The 17727-nt window shown below is 38.4% G+C and overlaps 1 protein-coding gene across 2 annotated transcripts in view; it reads left to right on the top strand.

The window, feature by feature from the left end:
- Positions 1 to 17727, top strand: part of lamc3 (laminin, gamma 3) — a 101305-nt gene that overhangs the window by 27289 nt on the left and 56289 nt on the right. For both annotated transcript variants that reach the window (XM_044012665.1, XM_044012664.1), the window contains exons 5-9: positions 8227 to 8415; positions 9380 to 9497; positions 15622 to 15720; positions 16878 to 17014; positions 17207 to 17326. In XM_044012665.1, the coding sequence (XP_043868600.1) occupies positions 8227 to 8415; positions 9380 to 9497; positions 15622 to 15720; positions 16878 to 17014; positions 17207 to 17326 (663 nt within the window). The remainder of the gene's footprint in view (positions 1 to 8226; positions 8416 to 9379; positions 9498 to 15621; positions 15721 to 16877; positions 17015 to 17206; positions 17327 to 17727) is intronic.

Genomic DNA, 17727 nt, shown 5'->3' with positions numbered 1-17727 from the left:
CCCCCTTGTAATCACAAAGATCATAAGGTGTGGGATTAGTTTTTTGGTAAAGTGTAGAGTTATTAAATGTATTCATTCCTTCTCTTGTAGCATGGTTTGTTCATAAAGCTTTGTAAAAACAAAAAAGAAGTGTGGAACAGTACGTGTGTGTGACTAGTGTGTATACTTTGGGTATGGAAAAAAAAAAGCAAGAAACCTATTCTGTTATTCGCAAAATATCATCTTTTTTTTTTTTATCTACTGCATTTGCGCTCTCCCATCTCCTTTTTGTTTGTTGTAGAGCTGTAAAAATCGAAGCAATCAACAAAAATCAAGCCGCACTGCCACTTGACTGCCATAGCGCTACCCTCCATTTCCATCAACCCCATTTCAGCTTCTTAAATGACTTTTTTGATTCATTTTCCACTCTGTGGTGGTAAACTGAATGTTTTTAGTGCATGAACATAACAAAACATGTGAGCATGGAGTCCATGATCATTTTTCACCATCTTATAGACCAAACAAGTCATCAATTAATCAATACAATAGTCGACGGATTTATCTATAATTCAAATAATTATTAGTTGCAGCTGTAAAAGATGGTGATATAAGATATAATATGATTTGCTTTTGCAGGAACTACAGATGTTATAGCTGTGTGCACTCAAACACAAATAAGAGATCACACCTCATTTACAAACCCATGGCCCTCAAATATTGAAGCACAAAGGAGACCTTTTTAGAGCGGATGTTAAGATAAACCATGTGCAGTGCAATTATATTGTTTATTTATGATGACTGTTGTCATTGCTGAAGGAAGCCGGAAATTTCCAGCAAATTTGGCAAAAAATGTCAAGCGTCTTTTTCAAGCAAATGAAGTATTTATTTAGCGGGGAGAATAAAGCCTCGCAGACTCCTGACCTTTTGAGGGTTAGAACACCATGAAATCCAACAATAAGGAAATGATTCAGACAAAACCTGAGTTTTGCAAACTCAAAACAAAGTGACACATGTTTAATTAGTTACTCATGGAAGGGGGGGCGGTTGGCTCAGGGGGTAGAGCGGGTGATCCACTAATTGGAATGCCGGTTGTTCAATCCCCTGCTCCTTGGGTCCAAATTGCCCCTGATAAGGCACCATCTGTGAGAGCCTATGTGTGTTTGTTATTGTGAGCCCTTCGCGGTGCTCATCTGGCACCGTTTTAAGTAAATGAATCAAGTTTGTTTTCATCAGCTTGTATCATATCACTTTTGTTCAGCCCAGAATGTCTATCTGCTGTATCGCATCTACATCTGAGTGCGATGTAATGTATGTGTGGGTTCTTACAACATATGCAGCTGATGTAAATCAAATCTGTGAAACATTTTACACGTCAAGACAGGATAAAATAGTGCAGTATTAGGTGAACGACAATCAAGCTTCATCAAGCAGAGTGTCTGAAATTGCAGTGAGAAAAACACGGGTGACTTGCGGCTTGTAAAGCAGTTGTTTTCAGTGTAACTGAATCATTAGAATCAATGAATTAAACATTTTAGTTCAGTACTTCCTCCATGACCGGAGCACAGACTCCGTCTGACGCAGTCAGTGGACTGAAATACAGCGGCACAGTCTGTGATGCTGCTCGCGATCACCAGTGCTGTCGCTAAATACACCAGACTCCTCTGTTAAATATTGAGATTTCCCTGGTAATTGTTGGAGATTAACCCACATGTTTTAGGATTGTTAAGTCTTTTTAACTGATCTACAGTTCAAAATTGTTCGGCTTGATTCTTGTGTCGGACGTATCTACACTAGTGGAAAGGCAACTTAGCCGTGCCGTGCCGAGGCAAGGTGAGTTGAGCCAGTGGAAACACGCCATAATACAAGACACACCTTAGCTATACAGAGTAGTTCCAGCATACTCTTTTACTAACTGCTGTTTGACGGTCACACTTTTTCTACCATTAATGTAGAATGCAGTGGTTGCCTGGTTTCCTGGAAGTAAAAGAAAAAGAAATGTCATTTATTGAAAATTGATTTCACAGACTGGGTCGATTTTCACACTTTCTTATGGAAAACAATATGTAGCAAAGAAGTGATAACCATGTGTGATTGCTATAGTTATTTCATCTATTGGTGTTGAATAACAGAAGCTGGTGCTAAATGGAAGCTTGTGGGGGGGGGACGCTTTTATGACTTTTCATAAAAGTTTCGCTTTTTTGTAGTACCTTTCCTGACAATCTATTAGTTACTGTTGTAAGTAATTTGCTTGCGAAAAGGTTGCGCAAGAGTGTCCTCTGCTGCCATGTTGTGGCTGTCTATGTGTGTTTTATTAGATGTCATTCTTTCAAGACTGAAATCATTTTTATCCTAAGCAGGTTCCCCTCAGGTTTTTATGATTTTTTTTTCGTGTGTTTGGCATTGTCATCGGCTTAGCCCAAGGCTTTTCCTGTAAGCAGACACTTCACATCCTTTCTTGCCACTGATTTAAGATTGAAGGCTACAGTTGTAAGTGGAAGACGGTAATAATTTCTTTTTTCCCCCCAAATATCAGTAGTATGGTTTATAACACTGTAGATAAATCTAATGTCCATGATCCAAACCTCCTATCATCACTCCTACTGTGAAAATATGATAGATGTGGAGGTAGATTTAAGTCTGTATTGTGGTAAATTTTCTCCTGGATGCTTTATTACCTTTACAGAAGGCATCCAGTGTGGGAGTATTAGCATCTTCAACAGTCTTAAGTAAGGAAATAAGCAAACTAGTTATGACCTGTCCAGGAACAGTGGCTGCATTTTCTAGCAACCATCTGTTTTGTTTTGGTTTTTTTGCTTAAGAAAATCAAAAATATATAAAATACCATACTGTAGACAATACTGAATATTACTATAGACACTTTTCTTTGGCGGAGAGAAGCGATCATAAATAATTGAGTAGAGCGTTACAGTCTTGAACACTCCTATTGTGTTGTGATGGCTGATTAATGTGTGAGGAAGGTGGAGGTCTGATTTGTCTGTAACACTGCAGCAAAGGTTGTAAAGATGTGCGTTCAGCGTGGTCCCTCATAGCATGGTTCTTATCGCTGCTGATGTTCTACTCGCTTAGCTGGCCTGACATCTCATTTGTCCAGCAAATTAGATGTAAAAATGAGAAATGATTGTGCCTGCAGGGGTTGTGGTCCCTGTTTGCAAAGTGTTCTGCAACAGCCCTGAAAAAGAATATTCATACAAAGGGCAAAAGACATTAAGTTGTTGGATTCCTTCACCTCCACCGGGCAGAGAAAGAGAGCTAATGCCATGCCGAGGTCCTCCTGCCAGCTGAGATTTGCGAGGCCCTTGTGGAAACGCACACAGCTAAAAGAGAATCTACAGATCCTGTGTCAAGTTCTTGCTGCCAAGGATGGTAAAAACTTAATGGATTTTTTTTGATGGTCCACCAGCTCACTGATGCAGCAAGATTTCTCCCAGTGCTCCCAATCGTCAGTCCGCCTATGACAAATGAGACCATTGTCAGTGCTTTTTGGAGAGAAAGTGAAAGAGTGAGTGAGAAAAAGGGAAATAGGGGATCAAACAGTGGGTGTCTTTATGCAGCGTTTCACAATACCGTCACTGATCGTCATCATTATCAAATGGATGACACCACAGTCCTTTCTACGGGAGTACTAGTGATAAGAAAAGTATAGTTTTCACAGACCTGTTCTGTTCACACATCTTGAGCAATCTGATCACAAGTGGACAGCTCTGAGTACAAAATTTGTGAAAGCACTCGAGAATGAATGGGGGATGAATTTAAAGTCTGATCACTGAGGCTAGATTTCAGGGCGTTCGGGGGATGCACATCCTTTTGGCTTTGTGATTGCATAAATGTGTCCTCAGCCATGTTTAGGGACCTCCTACTCGGCCTGCTGACATCCACTGGTAGCTTCATAATGGACCAAAACTATTTTTACACTTCTCAGTGTTTCCCACATTGATTTATTTGTGTCGGCCCTGCTACAATATCACCATAGAGCGCCACATATTGATTTTCTTACCCCCAGCCCAAGTGGGTAAAATCTTATTTCACTGTAGAGCTGTGCACAGCACATTGTTTGTTCATTGTATCTCTCTCCCTGTCTCCCTCTGTCTCTCCCACACACAAACACATTGACAGTGGCCTCGCCTGTCATTGTCACACTGGCTAAACACGACACATTTGGCCTCTGCAAACACACAATGATGTATGTATTTATTTAAATGTAGATTGGGGCAGATGAAATTACAAGTGGTCACCATAGATGCATGTGGAGGGACATACTGTATATATTGCCTCTTGTGATTGTATCACCCAAGATCCATATTAAAGGTATAAACATCCATTAAAGGAATAGCTTTGTATTATTAGAATAGGGGTAGCATTTTTGAAAAATTGTGCTTCCCAACCTCAGTTTTCCCTGAGTAGAGATATATCTCCATTATTTTCTTTGTTACGTGCCCACCAGTGACACTTGGTCCTGTTAGCAGACACTGTTTTAATTCTGGAAATGAGGTCCCGCCTCCCTACGAGTGGGTCTAAAAAGTGCAGAATTAGCGTTGCAGTTTCAAGGCTCGGACCAAGTGTCACCGGTGGGCACATGACAAAAGAATGAAGATATTTCTCGACTCAGGAGAAACTGAGGTTGGGAAGCACAATTTTTCAAAAATACTACCCTTATTCTAGTAATACAAAGCTGAATGCAAATTGGTAAAGTATTTCTTTCAGTCAAAGCTGGACAATCAAATGAAATGTAATTTAAAACGCCCTCAACAAGAGTCCTTGCCCTTCCAAGAGAGGTTCATGCCAGCAGGACGTTTTGCTGTCGTAAATATAATCACTTTCAGTAAAGTTGGTCAGAATCTGTAGTGACAATTAATTTCCAATGCTTAAAGCTGAGAACATACCTGAATCTTTAGTTTGACCTATTGTCACCAAATAAAACACAAGACTATTTGTCTGTGACTGACTGGTTGTCATGTTTAACCTTAACCTAGGAGTTACATTAATGATATCACTAATTTGGTTTGCTCAGTGCTAAAAGTTGCAGTGTTTACCCTTTTTCGTGATTTTTATCTTTGTTGGTGTTATTATTCTACCTCTGTTTATTCTTTAGTGAACAGAAACAATGTCATGCTAATTATATGCTGCATCCTACATCTGAAAATGGGCTCTGTTGAGCAACACTGTCAAACCTGACTGAGGGAGTGTGGCCTGGGGAAAAGAAGCACTTATGTTATTAAACTGCTAATTGACCAAAGTTTTTTAAGCAGGAGAATTCACTCCTGAAACTTTAGTGGGCTCTCCTCTGTATTTTTAGTCATATTCCAACCTGTTTGCAGCTATCGCTGTCTGTCTTGACAATAAAGAAATCACTTCCAGCAATTTAATGTTGCTGAGAAACTGAAAATGAGCTGACATCAGAATTGTTTGAATCTACAGGCTTATTTTATATTAAATGTTAAATATCACAGTTTTATCCTCTACTCTGTACCATTCTGACTTCGTTATTGCAGTCCGGTCTATTTTAAAAGTGTGTTGCCATAAGCAATTCTCCACCTGTGCTATTATACCAACCGGGAAAGAAACTGTGGGTTAAACAGTTATAGTAAAGTTGGAAGTGCTGGGTTTTACAGTGGGAGCTGGGGGGGTCACAAACTAAGGGTTTAAATGGGTTCAGTGGCTTCTTCCTACTCTAAACTACAGTCAACCTTTGAGTCTGAAGCAAAGTCTGCCTCCTTACGTGTGTGGAGCTTCGACAGTGGCAGTGCTGCACATGTGGTGTGGTCCCCAGGATAGGATTGATGGAAGCAGCATGTGGAAGTGGTGGTTGTGTGTGTGGGCAGACCCTTAAATGTGGTCAAGATGGGCAAACAGTGACTATACAAGGTCATACAAACTGTGTAGCTGTGGAGTGGTCTTTGTGTGCAGCCTATTGAAAAATGTGATTGGCTCGGTCTGGCTTCCCTTTACACTGTGCATGCACTGTTCGTTTATTCCACCTTTAAACTTTTGCCTCAGCTGAAAACAAGCTGCAGCACTGTCTTTTAATGTCTGAAGTAAGGAGGTTGACACAGCCAATGTGGGATTTCAAATGTTCAGTACATTTAAATGAATAGTGTCACAGGGAAAGTGGATCTGTGAGGAGACCCTGGGGTGGACCCAGGACCCGCTGGAGAGATTAAATCTCTCGGCTGGCTTGGGAACACCTCGGATCCCCCCAATAGAGCTGGTGGAAATGGAGCGGGGAGAAGAGTGTTTGGGCTTCTCTGCTTAGACTGCTGCCTCCCCCACCTGGACCCTAGGAGCTTTATAAATCTAAGTTATTGTTATTTTTATTATTATTATTATTATTGTTATTATTATTAGGTCAGATATCCGGCTGGAGATGATGACAATGAAGAGGGAAAGTGTTTGCCCACCAATCCGTCTCCCTTATCGGACAATGGCACTTTAGTCTGAACTTGGAAGAATAATTTTATTATTGGGACATTTTGGTGCTCACCGTTCAAATGGGTTCCTTAGTTTTTCCTATTTGCACAGTAGAGATAAAAAAAAGGTATTATTGTTAGCCTCTATTATACATTTTCCATAGAAGGATCGCATACATCGTGGATTGCATCACTTCTTATGAAGTATTTTCAGAGTCGACATGAGTTTGTGCCACTGAAGAAAATCTTGTAGCGAATCAGGCAACTGTTGACAGTGCAGTACTACCTGGCTAACAGCTTAGTCTGACCTCCAGTGGCAGCACAACTAGCTGGGATGATAGAGATATGAGTGGATGGGGGCTGAAAAGTAGAGTTGCTGAGATGTGTTTGTGCACTAGTTGTCTGCCCGTGCCAATCAGGCCTAAATCATGCTGTCTCACATTTTAACATTAGATCATTATGTTGTCTCATGGGCAAAAGGACCGCAGATGTAATAACAAGGGACTCAACATGTTGTCAAATCATGCATGTTGTGATCAAAATACTACTTTAAGCAGTGCACATGCTGCATTCCAGTGTCACCTCAGTTTATTCATCAGACCTACACTTTCAGGATGAATAAAGAAATCTGCATCAGTTAATATTTCTGTCTTCACAGTGGTTCAAATGACCATGTGTAATGTGTAAAGAGTCACTCACTGTGAAAAATCCTCTCCTTAGATCATGTAAGCTGCATCTTTCTGCTCATTACTTTAGTTTTAGGGCTCAAAACCTCTCTGTTGTCAGTACAGCTGATATAGTGAAAACCAAAGAGTAGAAGGTTAACAAGTTAATTGGAAAAACAATACTTTATAAGTTACCCAGCAGCCAAAACAAATGTATTGCTCAAATCGTTCCATTATTTCTTTAATTGAAGTGTTTTATTTACTCATGTAAACTTACATTTTTTTCAATCACTTTTTTTTAATGATGTCCAATATGAAAAAAGACATCAAGCAAACATCAAGCAAAATCGATAAAAGGACAGTCATAAGTAAGACAAGAGTCGGTGTAAATGCTCATGCCGCATGTGTAAATAGGCATTCTTTGCTAACATATTTTGGGAGTCCAATTACAAAATACACAAGCTGTGCAAACCTTATTTACTTCATTTCATTTCAGCATAATTAGTTTAAGCCACATAAAACAAAGAACTGTGTGTTACAGTATGTTGCGTTTACCTCTCTCCCCCCCCCTCCCACACACTAATTCCAAGTTTCTACATTTGGGTTCAAAGCAACTTGAACGTTTTTCTCTCTTTCAAATAAAATGAACCTGCTCTGACTCCTTATTAACAAGAAGCAATAAACATATACTTATTACCAGCACAACAGACATCTTGATTCATAATAAAATGGGCAATTTTACCTAAATCCCTCCTCAGGGTAACCGGTAAACTATGGAGGGATTTGATGTGAGGGGTATGAGAGCTGTGATGGTGTGTTATCAGCTGAGTAATTTGCTCTTGTATAAACATGAATTACTGTTATCTAAGTGCCCCCTGACAGCCGATTGGCTCCTCATTAGGCCTGTGTGAAATGAGATTAGCAACGAGCCTCTAAATTATGATTCAATCCCAGAACACATAATCTCTCTCACACATCCACCCTCCCTCTGCCTCTCCTCTTTGTCTATTTCTGTCTTCCTTCTTCTTTTTTTTTTTTTTTTTTTTAACCTCGTTGCCTCCTCTGCCGGCTTCTTCCCCTGTGGCTGCTCTTTCCTCGTTCTTCAAGTCTACGCTCACTTGACCTCTTGCTCTCTCTCTTCTTTTCCTCGCATGCAGAGTGTAATTGCAGTGGGAGATCAGAGGAGTGTGTGTTTGACACGGAGCAGTACCGCAGCACGGGCAGTGGGGGGCGCTGTGTCAGCTGCCGAGACAACACCGACGGGCCCCATTGCGAGCGCTGCAGAGAGAATCACCACAGGGAATCGTCACAAGAGCCCTGCCTTCCCTGCAACTGTGATATCAATGGTAAGATGCAGATAGATTTTGATAATAATGCAAGAGCCATAATCCCTTCCTATGCTATTAATCACTACACTTCTTTTTTTCCTGGTATGAGCAAATTTAATTATGTTTAAAATGGAATGCTGTATTGGCACAATAACACCATAAGCAAGATTTAGCTACAGGCAAAAACGACTGAAAGGATTAATTGATGCAACTTTTATAGCTAAAGTTTATAAATCATTAACAGCATTACTTTAATATTTAGTCCAACCCGTACACTGTACTCCTGTCAAACCTCGCCTCAGAGCAGAATCTCTCCTAATCCATAATTTATAAACTCTTGTTCCTCTCATGTCTCGCACATCTCATCAGATTAATCACCTTGGCTTCCCAAATGACTGTTAAAGAAATCAATGACTTTACTAAGCCCTGCTGCTGTAAATTGATCTTGTTGACTCCCTGAATGTTATCAGTGAAGAGACTCAGTGCTCATTAAACACTGAGTCTAATTTTAGGTGACTGGACATGCAATGTTTGGGACATAATGACACACTATCTTGTGGGTAAAGAGAGAAAAACCAGAGGGAGAGATGAGTAGTGCATTAGCTATCTTTTCCTCAGTTTCCTAAATAGTGTCAGGTGATTGCACAGAGCTGTTGGAGTGCATTATATTGATCAAAGGTTAAAGCACACTCCATCAGGCTTCCTTTTCTTTCATGTTCACAATGCCCCAATGGAGCTTTTTCCTCCATTAACTAACAATTCAGTATGTCAGCTACTGTGTTTGCAAGGTTATCTTGAGTTTTTCCAGCATGAGCACGTACTGGAACAGACTATTAATTAGTATTGACTTTATTTCATGTCATTTGAATTTTCTTTCTTTCTTGAAAATGTTCTCCTTCCTCCTTCTTTTCATTCTTTTCATTCTTTTTTTTCTTTTTCTTTTTTCCCCCTTCCTACACCGTCCATCTCCTGTCCCTTTCAGGCTCAGTGAGCCTGCAGTGTGATGACGAAGGAAGGTGCGTGTGCCGCGTCGGCGTAGCAGGGGAGAAGTGTGACAAGTGTCAGGCCGGCTTTCATTCGCTGGGTCCTGGTGGCTGCAGGTGAGCAACACTCATAGCCAGACATGCCCATGAACACATCATGTCACACAAAAGGTGAATGGAGATGGAAGTCAAGCAGAGATGTGGCAGAGGACCAAGTTTTTAAAAGAGAGGACAAAAAGATAAGGGATCTAACAAGACCAACGAAGCAGAGGGACTTTCTTTAAATAAATCTCCCCTGGTTTGCAGTAATCATCAACTTCTCCAACCCTAAATATATCAAAGTACTAAGCAGCTGTACACAGGAAGAATTCTCATGAATTATCAACCTGCCAAATACAGTATCAGACTCTAATGAATCTTTTCCACTGTACACTTGTTGCACGGCTCGGCACAGCACGGCACAGCACGGCTCGACTCTACGCAGTTTGAGTCGTTTTCCATTACTATAGTACCACCTCAACATGGGCGGAGCCATCATACCACGGCTACACGATAATGCCGTGACATCATTTTATCATTTTATACACGACACAAACTAGTGACGAGCAAAGTTGGACTGAATCATTAGAAGTTCATTAAAAAGATTACTATTCTAACTGCCCATACCTAACTCTAATTTTTTGACATAATATTTACATGTCAATGTGATCATAAAGATTTAAGCAAACATGTAAGTGGAACTCAGAATATGGTGTTTGTTTTCTGCTGCGCCGTCTCTAAATTCAGCTACATATTTTTCTCTTTTCATCTCCTCACTTTATTTTGTTTTTTTATTTTATTCATCTCATCTGACGAGGTTCTTTGGTTGATGTTCATTCCCACTTTACTTTCAGTCAACGCGGCCTTTTTGTCTGCATTTTACGAGGCAAATTAGTAAAGCTCACGGCCTTGATCCCAAGAACAAAAGAAGTCCTCAGAGATGTTCTAGTTCACTGATGCTAAAGTAAAAAACAAAAAACAAAAAACTAAAAAAAAACGGGAAATATATTTTTTTGTTTCAGATCCCACTAATCTACTGACGTGTCTGATACTTGGAAGCGAGACTGAGGTCAATGACTGAGGCCTTCCTCTGTGTCACGCCATTTTCATCAAGGCTCACCATCTATAGGGGGCGCACAAACTAAATATCTATAAACCATTTCACTATAATTAAAGTAAAATAAGATGCTTTCTTGCATTACTTCAAGTGAAATCCATAAGTTGACCATAGTAATCCAAATAAACTATGAAGTTGAATGTGAATCTCATCATATCTTAATGGTTACAACCCGCTGAGAATTATCATCTGACTCAGCAGTCGCCCTCAACCAGACAGAGCTTCTCTGTGTCTTTCATCAGTTTGTGTTTTTATCACCACAGCTTTATTGTTTTGGTTCAGTCTTGCAGCTCTCATTACACCCTGCAGGCATCAAGACACAATGATGAAGTTCGCCGCAAGCGGGCGAACATCGTGGAGCATTAAGTGAATAAAGAGCAAAGCTATTTGCCTCAGGAGTTGTTAGATAACAAAATCGAGCTAAATGAAGAGTAAATGTTGCATTTGCATGGGTTAGATTCAACGCTCTGTACAATAACACAATATGGATTCCATAAACTACAGTAGGTTAATTTGCTCTGTACAATGCTTATAATACTTTATATATTTATATAGTATTATAAAATTGGCTTTATAATGTTATGCCCCATGCAAAACAAAATGTTCTTTAGTGAAAATAAATATGGTCCAGTGTGGTGTAGCATGCATGACGAACCCATATTATAGATCCTGCAGTATCTAACAATAATTACACTACCTTCAATCTTTGCTGATGACACTAACCTTGCTGTCTGAAATAGAGATTTAGTCACTATCTTTCCAATTAATCACAATGTGTTCAAACAAACAAAATATGATTAAATCTCAAAAGTCCAACTCTTCCAAAGAAGATGACAGTAACCAAATTAAAGTTCATGCTAATAACTAGAGTTTCATTAAAATCTTTTTAAAGGATGACAAACAGTCTTTTTTGATTAAATGTAGATTTATCGTACACAATAAATGTTTCTCGACGTTATAATTTGAATTGAATGTTCTGCAGTATGCTTTCTAAGTTTGCACCTTTTTTTCCCAAAAGCTCTTCAATCCAGTACATCTCTCTTTTCATAATTAGTTTCATAAAAGTTTCTTTTTTCCAATCTGTTTGTTGAGTGGGTTATGAGGGTTCAGATTTTCCCTCATAGTTTTAGACATTCCGCATTAATTCACATTTCCTCCATTTTGTAAAACATACAGACGTCAGTTTTGAATCAAATATTGTGGCTCGGTCGGAAGTACTGATCACCACTTATGCCAACTACAGTATGAATCGTATTTCAAACACAGAAATGACTCCTGCTTTAATACATTTTACACTCCCTATACTTCATCTATCATATATTTTTCTACCATTCTAAAGGATAAGAGTTGGTGTTTTCACCCATTTTATCTTTTTCTGTGTGTGGTGTTCATATAATTCCCTCCACATCCTTACTCATTCATTTATTTCTTCATGTTATTTCTTCTTGTGTATGAAAAAAAATAAAAATAAAAAGAGTCATCTGAAACCTGGCTCCAAATGAAATGAATACTTATATATTACATGCAATGACAGCTACTATACTTATGCTGTAAATCTTGCTCTGCTGCACATGGTCAGTGATTGGACTGGTCACCCTGCCATCCTCACCAACAGGAGAGGAAGATCTGGCATTTGAAGAACGGACCATGAGGCCTCCTCCATCTGTTGCCATGGTGACTGTATCCAGCCTCACTGCCTTCAGAAACTTAGGGGAAACAGCTTTACCTTCTGCCAACACCAGTAGAAACCTCAAAATGCCACTTTCCCCCCATGTTAATACAGTGTATATATGTGTGTGTGTGTATATATATGTGTGTATATATATATATATATATATATATATATATATATATATATATATATATATATATATATATATATATATGTATATATATATATATATATATATATATATATATATGTATATATATATATATATATATATATATATATATATATATATATATATATATATATATATATGTATATATATATATATATATATATATATATGTATATATATATATGTGTATATATATATATATATATATATATATATGTATATATGTATATATATATATATATATATATATGTATATATGTATATATATATATATATATATATATATATATATGTATATATATATATATATATATATATATATATATATATATATATATATATATATATATATATATATATATACATATATATATATATATATATATATATATATATATATATACATATATATATATATATACATATATATATATATATATATATATATATATATACATATATATATATATATACATATATATATATATATATATATATATATACATATATATATATATATATATATATATATATATATATATATATACATATATATATATATATATATATATATATATATATATATATATATATATATATATATATATATATATATATATATATATATACATATATATATATATATATATATATATATATATATATATACATATATATATATATATATATATATATATATATATATACAATATATATAAATATATTGTGACCAAAACCACACTCCTCTTTTTGTCATTAATATTCATGAGAAATTGATTCTTTCTCATGAATAGTTTGACTTGCATAACACATGCTAATGCTAGTTCTTCAGTTCATTATTGCCACTGCATTGTTTACTTAAATCGACGTGGGTTGAAAAGTGGGAAATGAATGCACTCGTGAAAAACATTTACGGGTTAACAGAGAGTCGCTTGCAATGGTGAGCCAGTTCATAGACAGCCAATGCACTAAGTCCTCAAATCTGGGACAAAAAAGGAAAATGGTACATAAATATAAGTGACAAAAAAAGGACAGAGATGTGTGCAAAGACACTGATGTCACAAATGATTGTCTCTAAATGAAGTGTCTTTGCAGCTTAAATAAAGACAAAATTCTGCATCTGTTAGAATGATTTCAAACTTGCAAAGTTGCTTTCATTCCTAAGATATGAGAGTACTTTGTTGAATGCGCTGACCTGCTGCATACATTTTGATCATGAAAACCAAATTCCGACTTTCTCTGACCTGAGAGCTCTCTCGCCGTGTATGTGTGTGTGTGCATATGAGCCTACATTTAAATGCACATTAGTGTGTGTGTGTGGTGCGAGTGCGTGAGAAGTATGATGAGCTATTTGTATTCATATACCATCCCAGCTCTCCCTGACCCCCCTCTACCTGCTGAGGGAATGCTAAGTTGTGATGGTGCTGAATTGCATATCAATGACTGTTTGGTGTTAATATTATTTCCACCATCACCTATCTTTGGATGCCGTGACAACAGGTGGTGGACTGACTATTAAACAGAGAGACAGACGTTCAGTTTTAACTTTAAAAAACAAGCTACATGAAAGGGTTTGATATTAATTTGTGTGTCTTCAAATCAGCTCTCATTATGAATGTAATGACTAGCTGTGATGTGAAAGCAGTCACTCAAAGTACTAAACCTGTAGGCTGTTATCAAGTTCTGCAGCCTCCCTCTCTTCAGTGGAACTGTTTAGCTCCTCCTATGCTAATGTTTTGATTTGAACGTCCCTCAGGTTCACGCTCACTGTTGTCATTAATGTTCCAGCTGCAATAGAAACCTTTCTGTCAGTTAATAGCTCTAAAACAACAAACTACAGTAGACCCTATCTCTAAATGTCAAAAGAAGTAACAAATGAAAAGCTGACCTGCCACAACAGTTTACAATACAATAAGTAATCCTAACCCAAATTATGAAGAATTATGTTTTGTTATTTTGACAAAACATGACAGACAGATGACACCTAAAACACTTTGGTGCAGGTAGTGACTCCTCGGAAGCTGTAATGGATAGTAATTCTTGCTGTTTTGTTTTGTTTTGTTTTTTTTCCCCATGTCATGCCAGTGCATTTGGTCCACCCTTATTAGCCATTACAATTTGTATAAGCATCCAAATTCTGTCAGTTTACACAAACAAGATCTATGCGAACAAAAGAAAATACATGAGAAAAATCTAATGAAAACCCCAAAGCAATGGTCTTGTCATTCACAGCTCATAATAACAAGTAATTGTTCCTATACCAAGTGATCATTTTAATTTCATTTCATTTCATTTAAGTTTTAGTTTAAGATTCAACGACAGATATGTTCCACAGGAGTTAGTGGAGATGATTATGTTAGATGACATGTTATCTGATGAATGTGAAGGGATGTAGGTATGTTCACCATATCAACTTAGGAGGTGACATAAAATCAGTGTCATGTTGGGGGTCCAACATCATGAATAATGGTTTAAGATGAGGCTCAAGGTGAAGGCAGCTTTGGTGAAAATCACGACTGAATAACGTCCTGCTTTTAGCCCCAGAAACTTATTTTGGTGTTCTTATTTCACAAGTTTGGGCAATAACTATCTAAATAAAAGTACATGCATTTATGCATGCATGCCAACACACACACGCACACGCGTACATCTTTCTTTCATTCATGCAGCAGAATCGGGCTGTTGAGTTGAGGTGTGAATTACTCAGACCACTGGAGCAGAAACGAGCAGAGACAGCTTGCCTTGGGATAATTGAATTATTTGTAATAGCACCTCATTAAATATAGATTCCGTGTTACATTTCCAAACAAAAGTAATCAATCAGTGCAGGTGATCAAACACATTTTGACATCATGCGAGACACTGCTGACCTATACACTACTCACTTTTTATCAAGGTTGTTTGTACAGCCTTTAAATTTCGCATGATGGATTGTGTGACGGCAAGCATCAAATCACGCTGATTATTTGTTACCAAACACTTGTGTGTAGTCATGATGGAAATATGTTGGCATGGAAGGGGTAGGTATCAGGACAAGTATATAAGATTGTTGACGTGTCCTGGAGTGACTTTTGTGAAGCTGATCATCTGTAAACTGAAGCAAAATGGAAAATAGCTTCATGGAAACTGTCCCTGTCTTCACCGATCTTGGTTCCTCTTCGGTCGCACATGCACACACATACTCATCCATGCTCTATTTAAATATCTGAATTTCCCTCCCCCCATCACATTTTGTCTGTAGGCCATGTGAGTGTAATCCCAGTGGGACTGTGGGCGATTGTTCGACTCTGGACGGACGTTGTCACTGCAAGGCAAACGTGGAGGGACAAGGATGTGACAGGTGTGTTTTTAAACTTGGTGCTCAGATCACATGCATGGGTTTATGTCTTTATTATCGTGTTTTGGATTATATCTGAGGTTTTGATTTAGTGTTTAAGAATAGAAATTTCCTATTTTAGTGAGGACGGGTTGTAAAAAATAAATAAATAGTCATCCAATCATGAAGTCACACAAAAGAACCTGAACTCCCATTTTGAAGTCTCGAGAGTAACAGTTTAGCCCGAGCCATGTTGGAGGTTTTCTAATGGAAGTTGAAAGACCTGCAACCAGGCTTCAGCTGAAAGATACCAACTGTCATTCAGTTGGTATCGGTGTCCACTCATATATGCCATGTTATTGTCTGTTCTCCTCCCGATGGGAACATAATTTCACAAAATTGACGTCGTCCTCTATTGACAAAGACCGGAACCGAGTGATCGAGACCATTAACTCCTCAGGAAAATGTATTGACGTTGTAAATTCTGGGAAAAGTGGGCTCATTTTCCCAGATGGACCCCGTTTTTTGCCACCCGTGGAGTTGCCTCCTGGTTGCTATTCAACATATGCTTACTTCCATATTGGCATCCTCCGGCAAACTGGAAAAGTACTTCTTTTTTATATATATATATATGTAATCTATGGCTCAAATATACTCTCCATGTGTTCAAAACAGAAAAACCAGGGGAAACTATAGTATATACAATATTGTACAGTGTGTTTATAGAGTCTGTCAATTTCACTCCTTCGAATTTGATATGTATACGTCGGTAACCAAGTCTCTGCTTCACCGTATGTGTGATTCTTGTGGGATGCAGGATAAACTCACAGGGACATTAACAATGCATGCAGCTTCAGGTCTGCAACTATTGAATAATTCTGTGCTGCCTGTTTGTGGACTTTTTTTTTTTTTGGTTGCTGATTTCATGGCTTGTTGAGCAGACCCCTCTCCTGTGTAATGTGACCAGTGTAAGTAGCCGTGTTCCTCATCCACCCGTATGGCACCTTGTGTCTGTAGGTCACAGGTCAGAGTCTTTGCATCCAAAATCCACTTTGGTCCTTTTCTTCCTCAGATATTAGTGAGGATAAGACTACAGCGAGGGTGTGATGAACAGCTCTTCTGAGAGTTGTGGAAAGCATCATTTTTAATGCATGAAGGTGTGTATTTCTCTGCACCTACAGATGCAAACCGGGCTTTTTCAACCTCCAACATGGGAACCCAGAGGGCTGCCAACCTTGTTTCTGCTTTGGCCATTCGCTGGCCTGCACCTCGTCCGGTCACTATGCCGCCGTCAACATCACCTCTGACTTCAATGAAGGTATGTTCCTCAAGCTCAGCATCCTCAGTTTAAATTAACCAGGCCAGTAATGTTTATACCTTCTTAATTTTCCACAGCTATGATATATTTTGTCATGATTTATATAACCACTTAAATTACAGACACACATCTCCTTTCAAGAACGTTTAGAACACTGTCCCTTCAGTGATGAAACGCTCCTTTCACCTCCAGATCAGGACGGCTGGGTGGGAGAGTTCTTTGGCGGACAGGAATACCCCCTGCTGTGGAAGGAAGGCGAAGTCTACCTGCTGCCTCTTAGTGAGGAAGACATTGGATTCTACAAAGCTCCCGGTGAGTCAGAAAGGAAAATAATTGAGATTCGAGTCCATTCTTGTGGACAGAGAGTGTTACCACAGGTTGGCTGAATTGGCAGGAGGTGTTTTCCAGGGGTCGGTTATCATAAATCCTCCTGTTCTTCTGGCAAATATGAGACTGTTATTAGTGTTGGTCGAGCATCTGTAATACTCCATAGCTTGTTCCTGTTGTTCCTTGGTGAGATTAATCGGGGTCTTTGGCAGTGGGGCTCGTGGCAGATTTCTGACACTATTCCTTATCATAGGGGGAAGATAAGGGAATAAGCTGGCCCGGTTTCAGGACTTAGGGCCCATTTCCATCAGCTGCCCCAGCCCTAGACGGCCGCGTGGAATTGGATGTCTTGGCCATACTGGAGAAGCAACAAAGTAAAAAATTGG

This window comes from Solea senegalensis, linkage group LG21 (genome assembly GCF_019176455.1).
Source record: "Solea senegalensis isolate Sse05_10M linkage group LG21, IFAPA_SoseM_1, whole genome shotgun sequence".
Lineage (NCBI taxonomy): Eukaryota > Metazoa > Chordata > Actinopteri > Pleuronectiformes > Soleidae > Solea > Solea senegalensis.
This window is presented reverse-complemented; position numbering and strand designations above follow the sequence as displayed.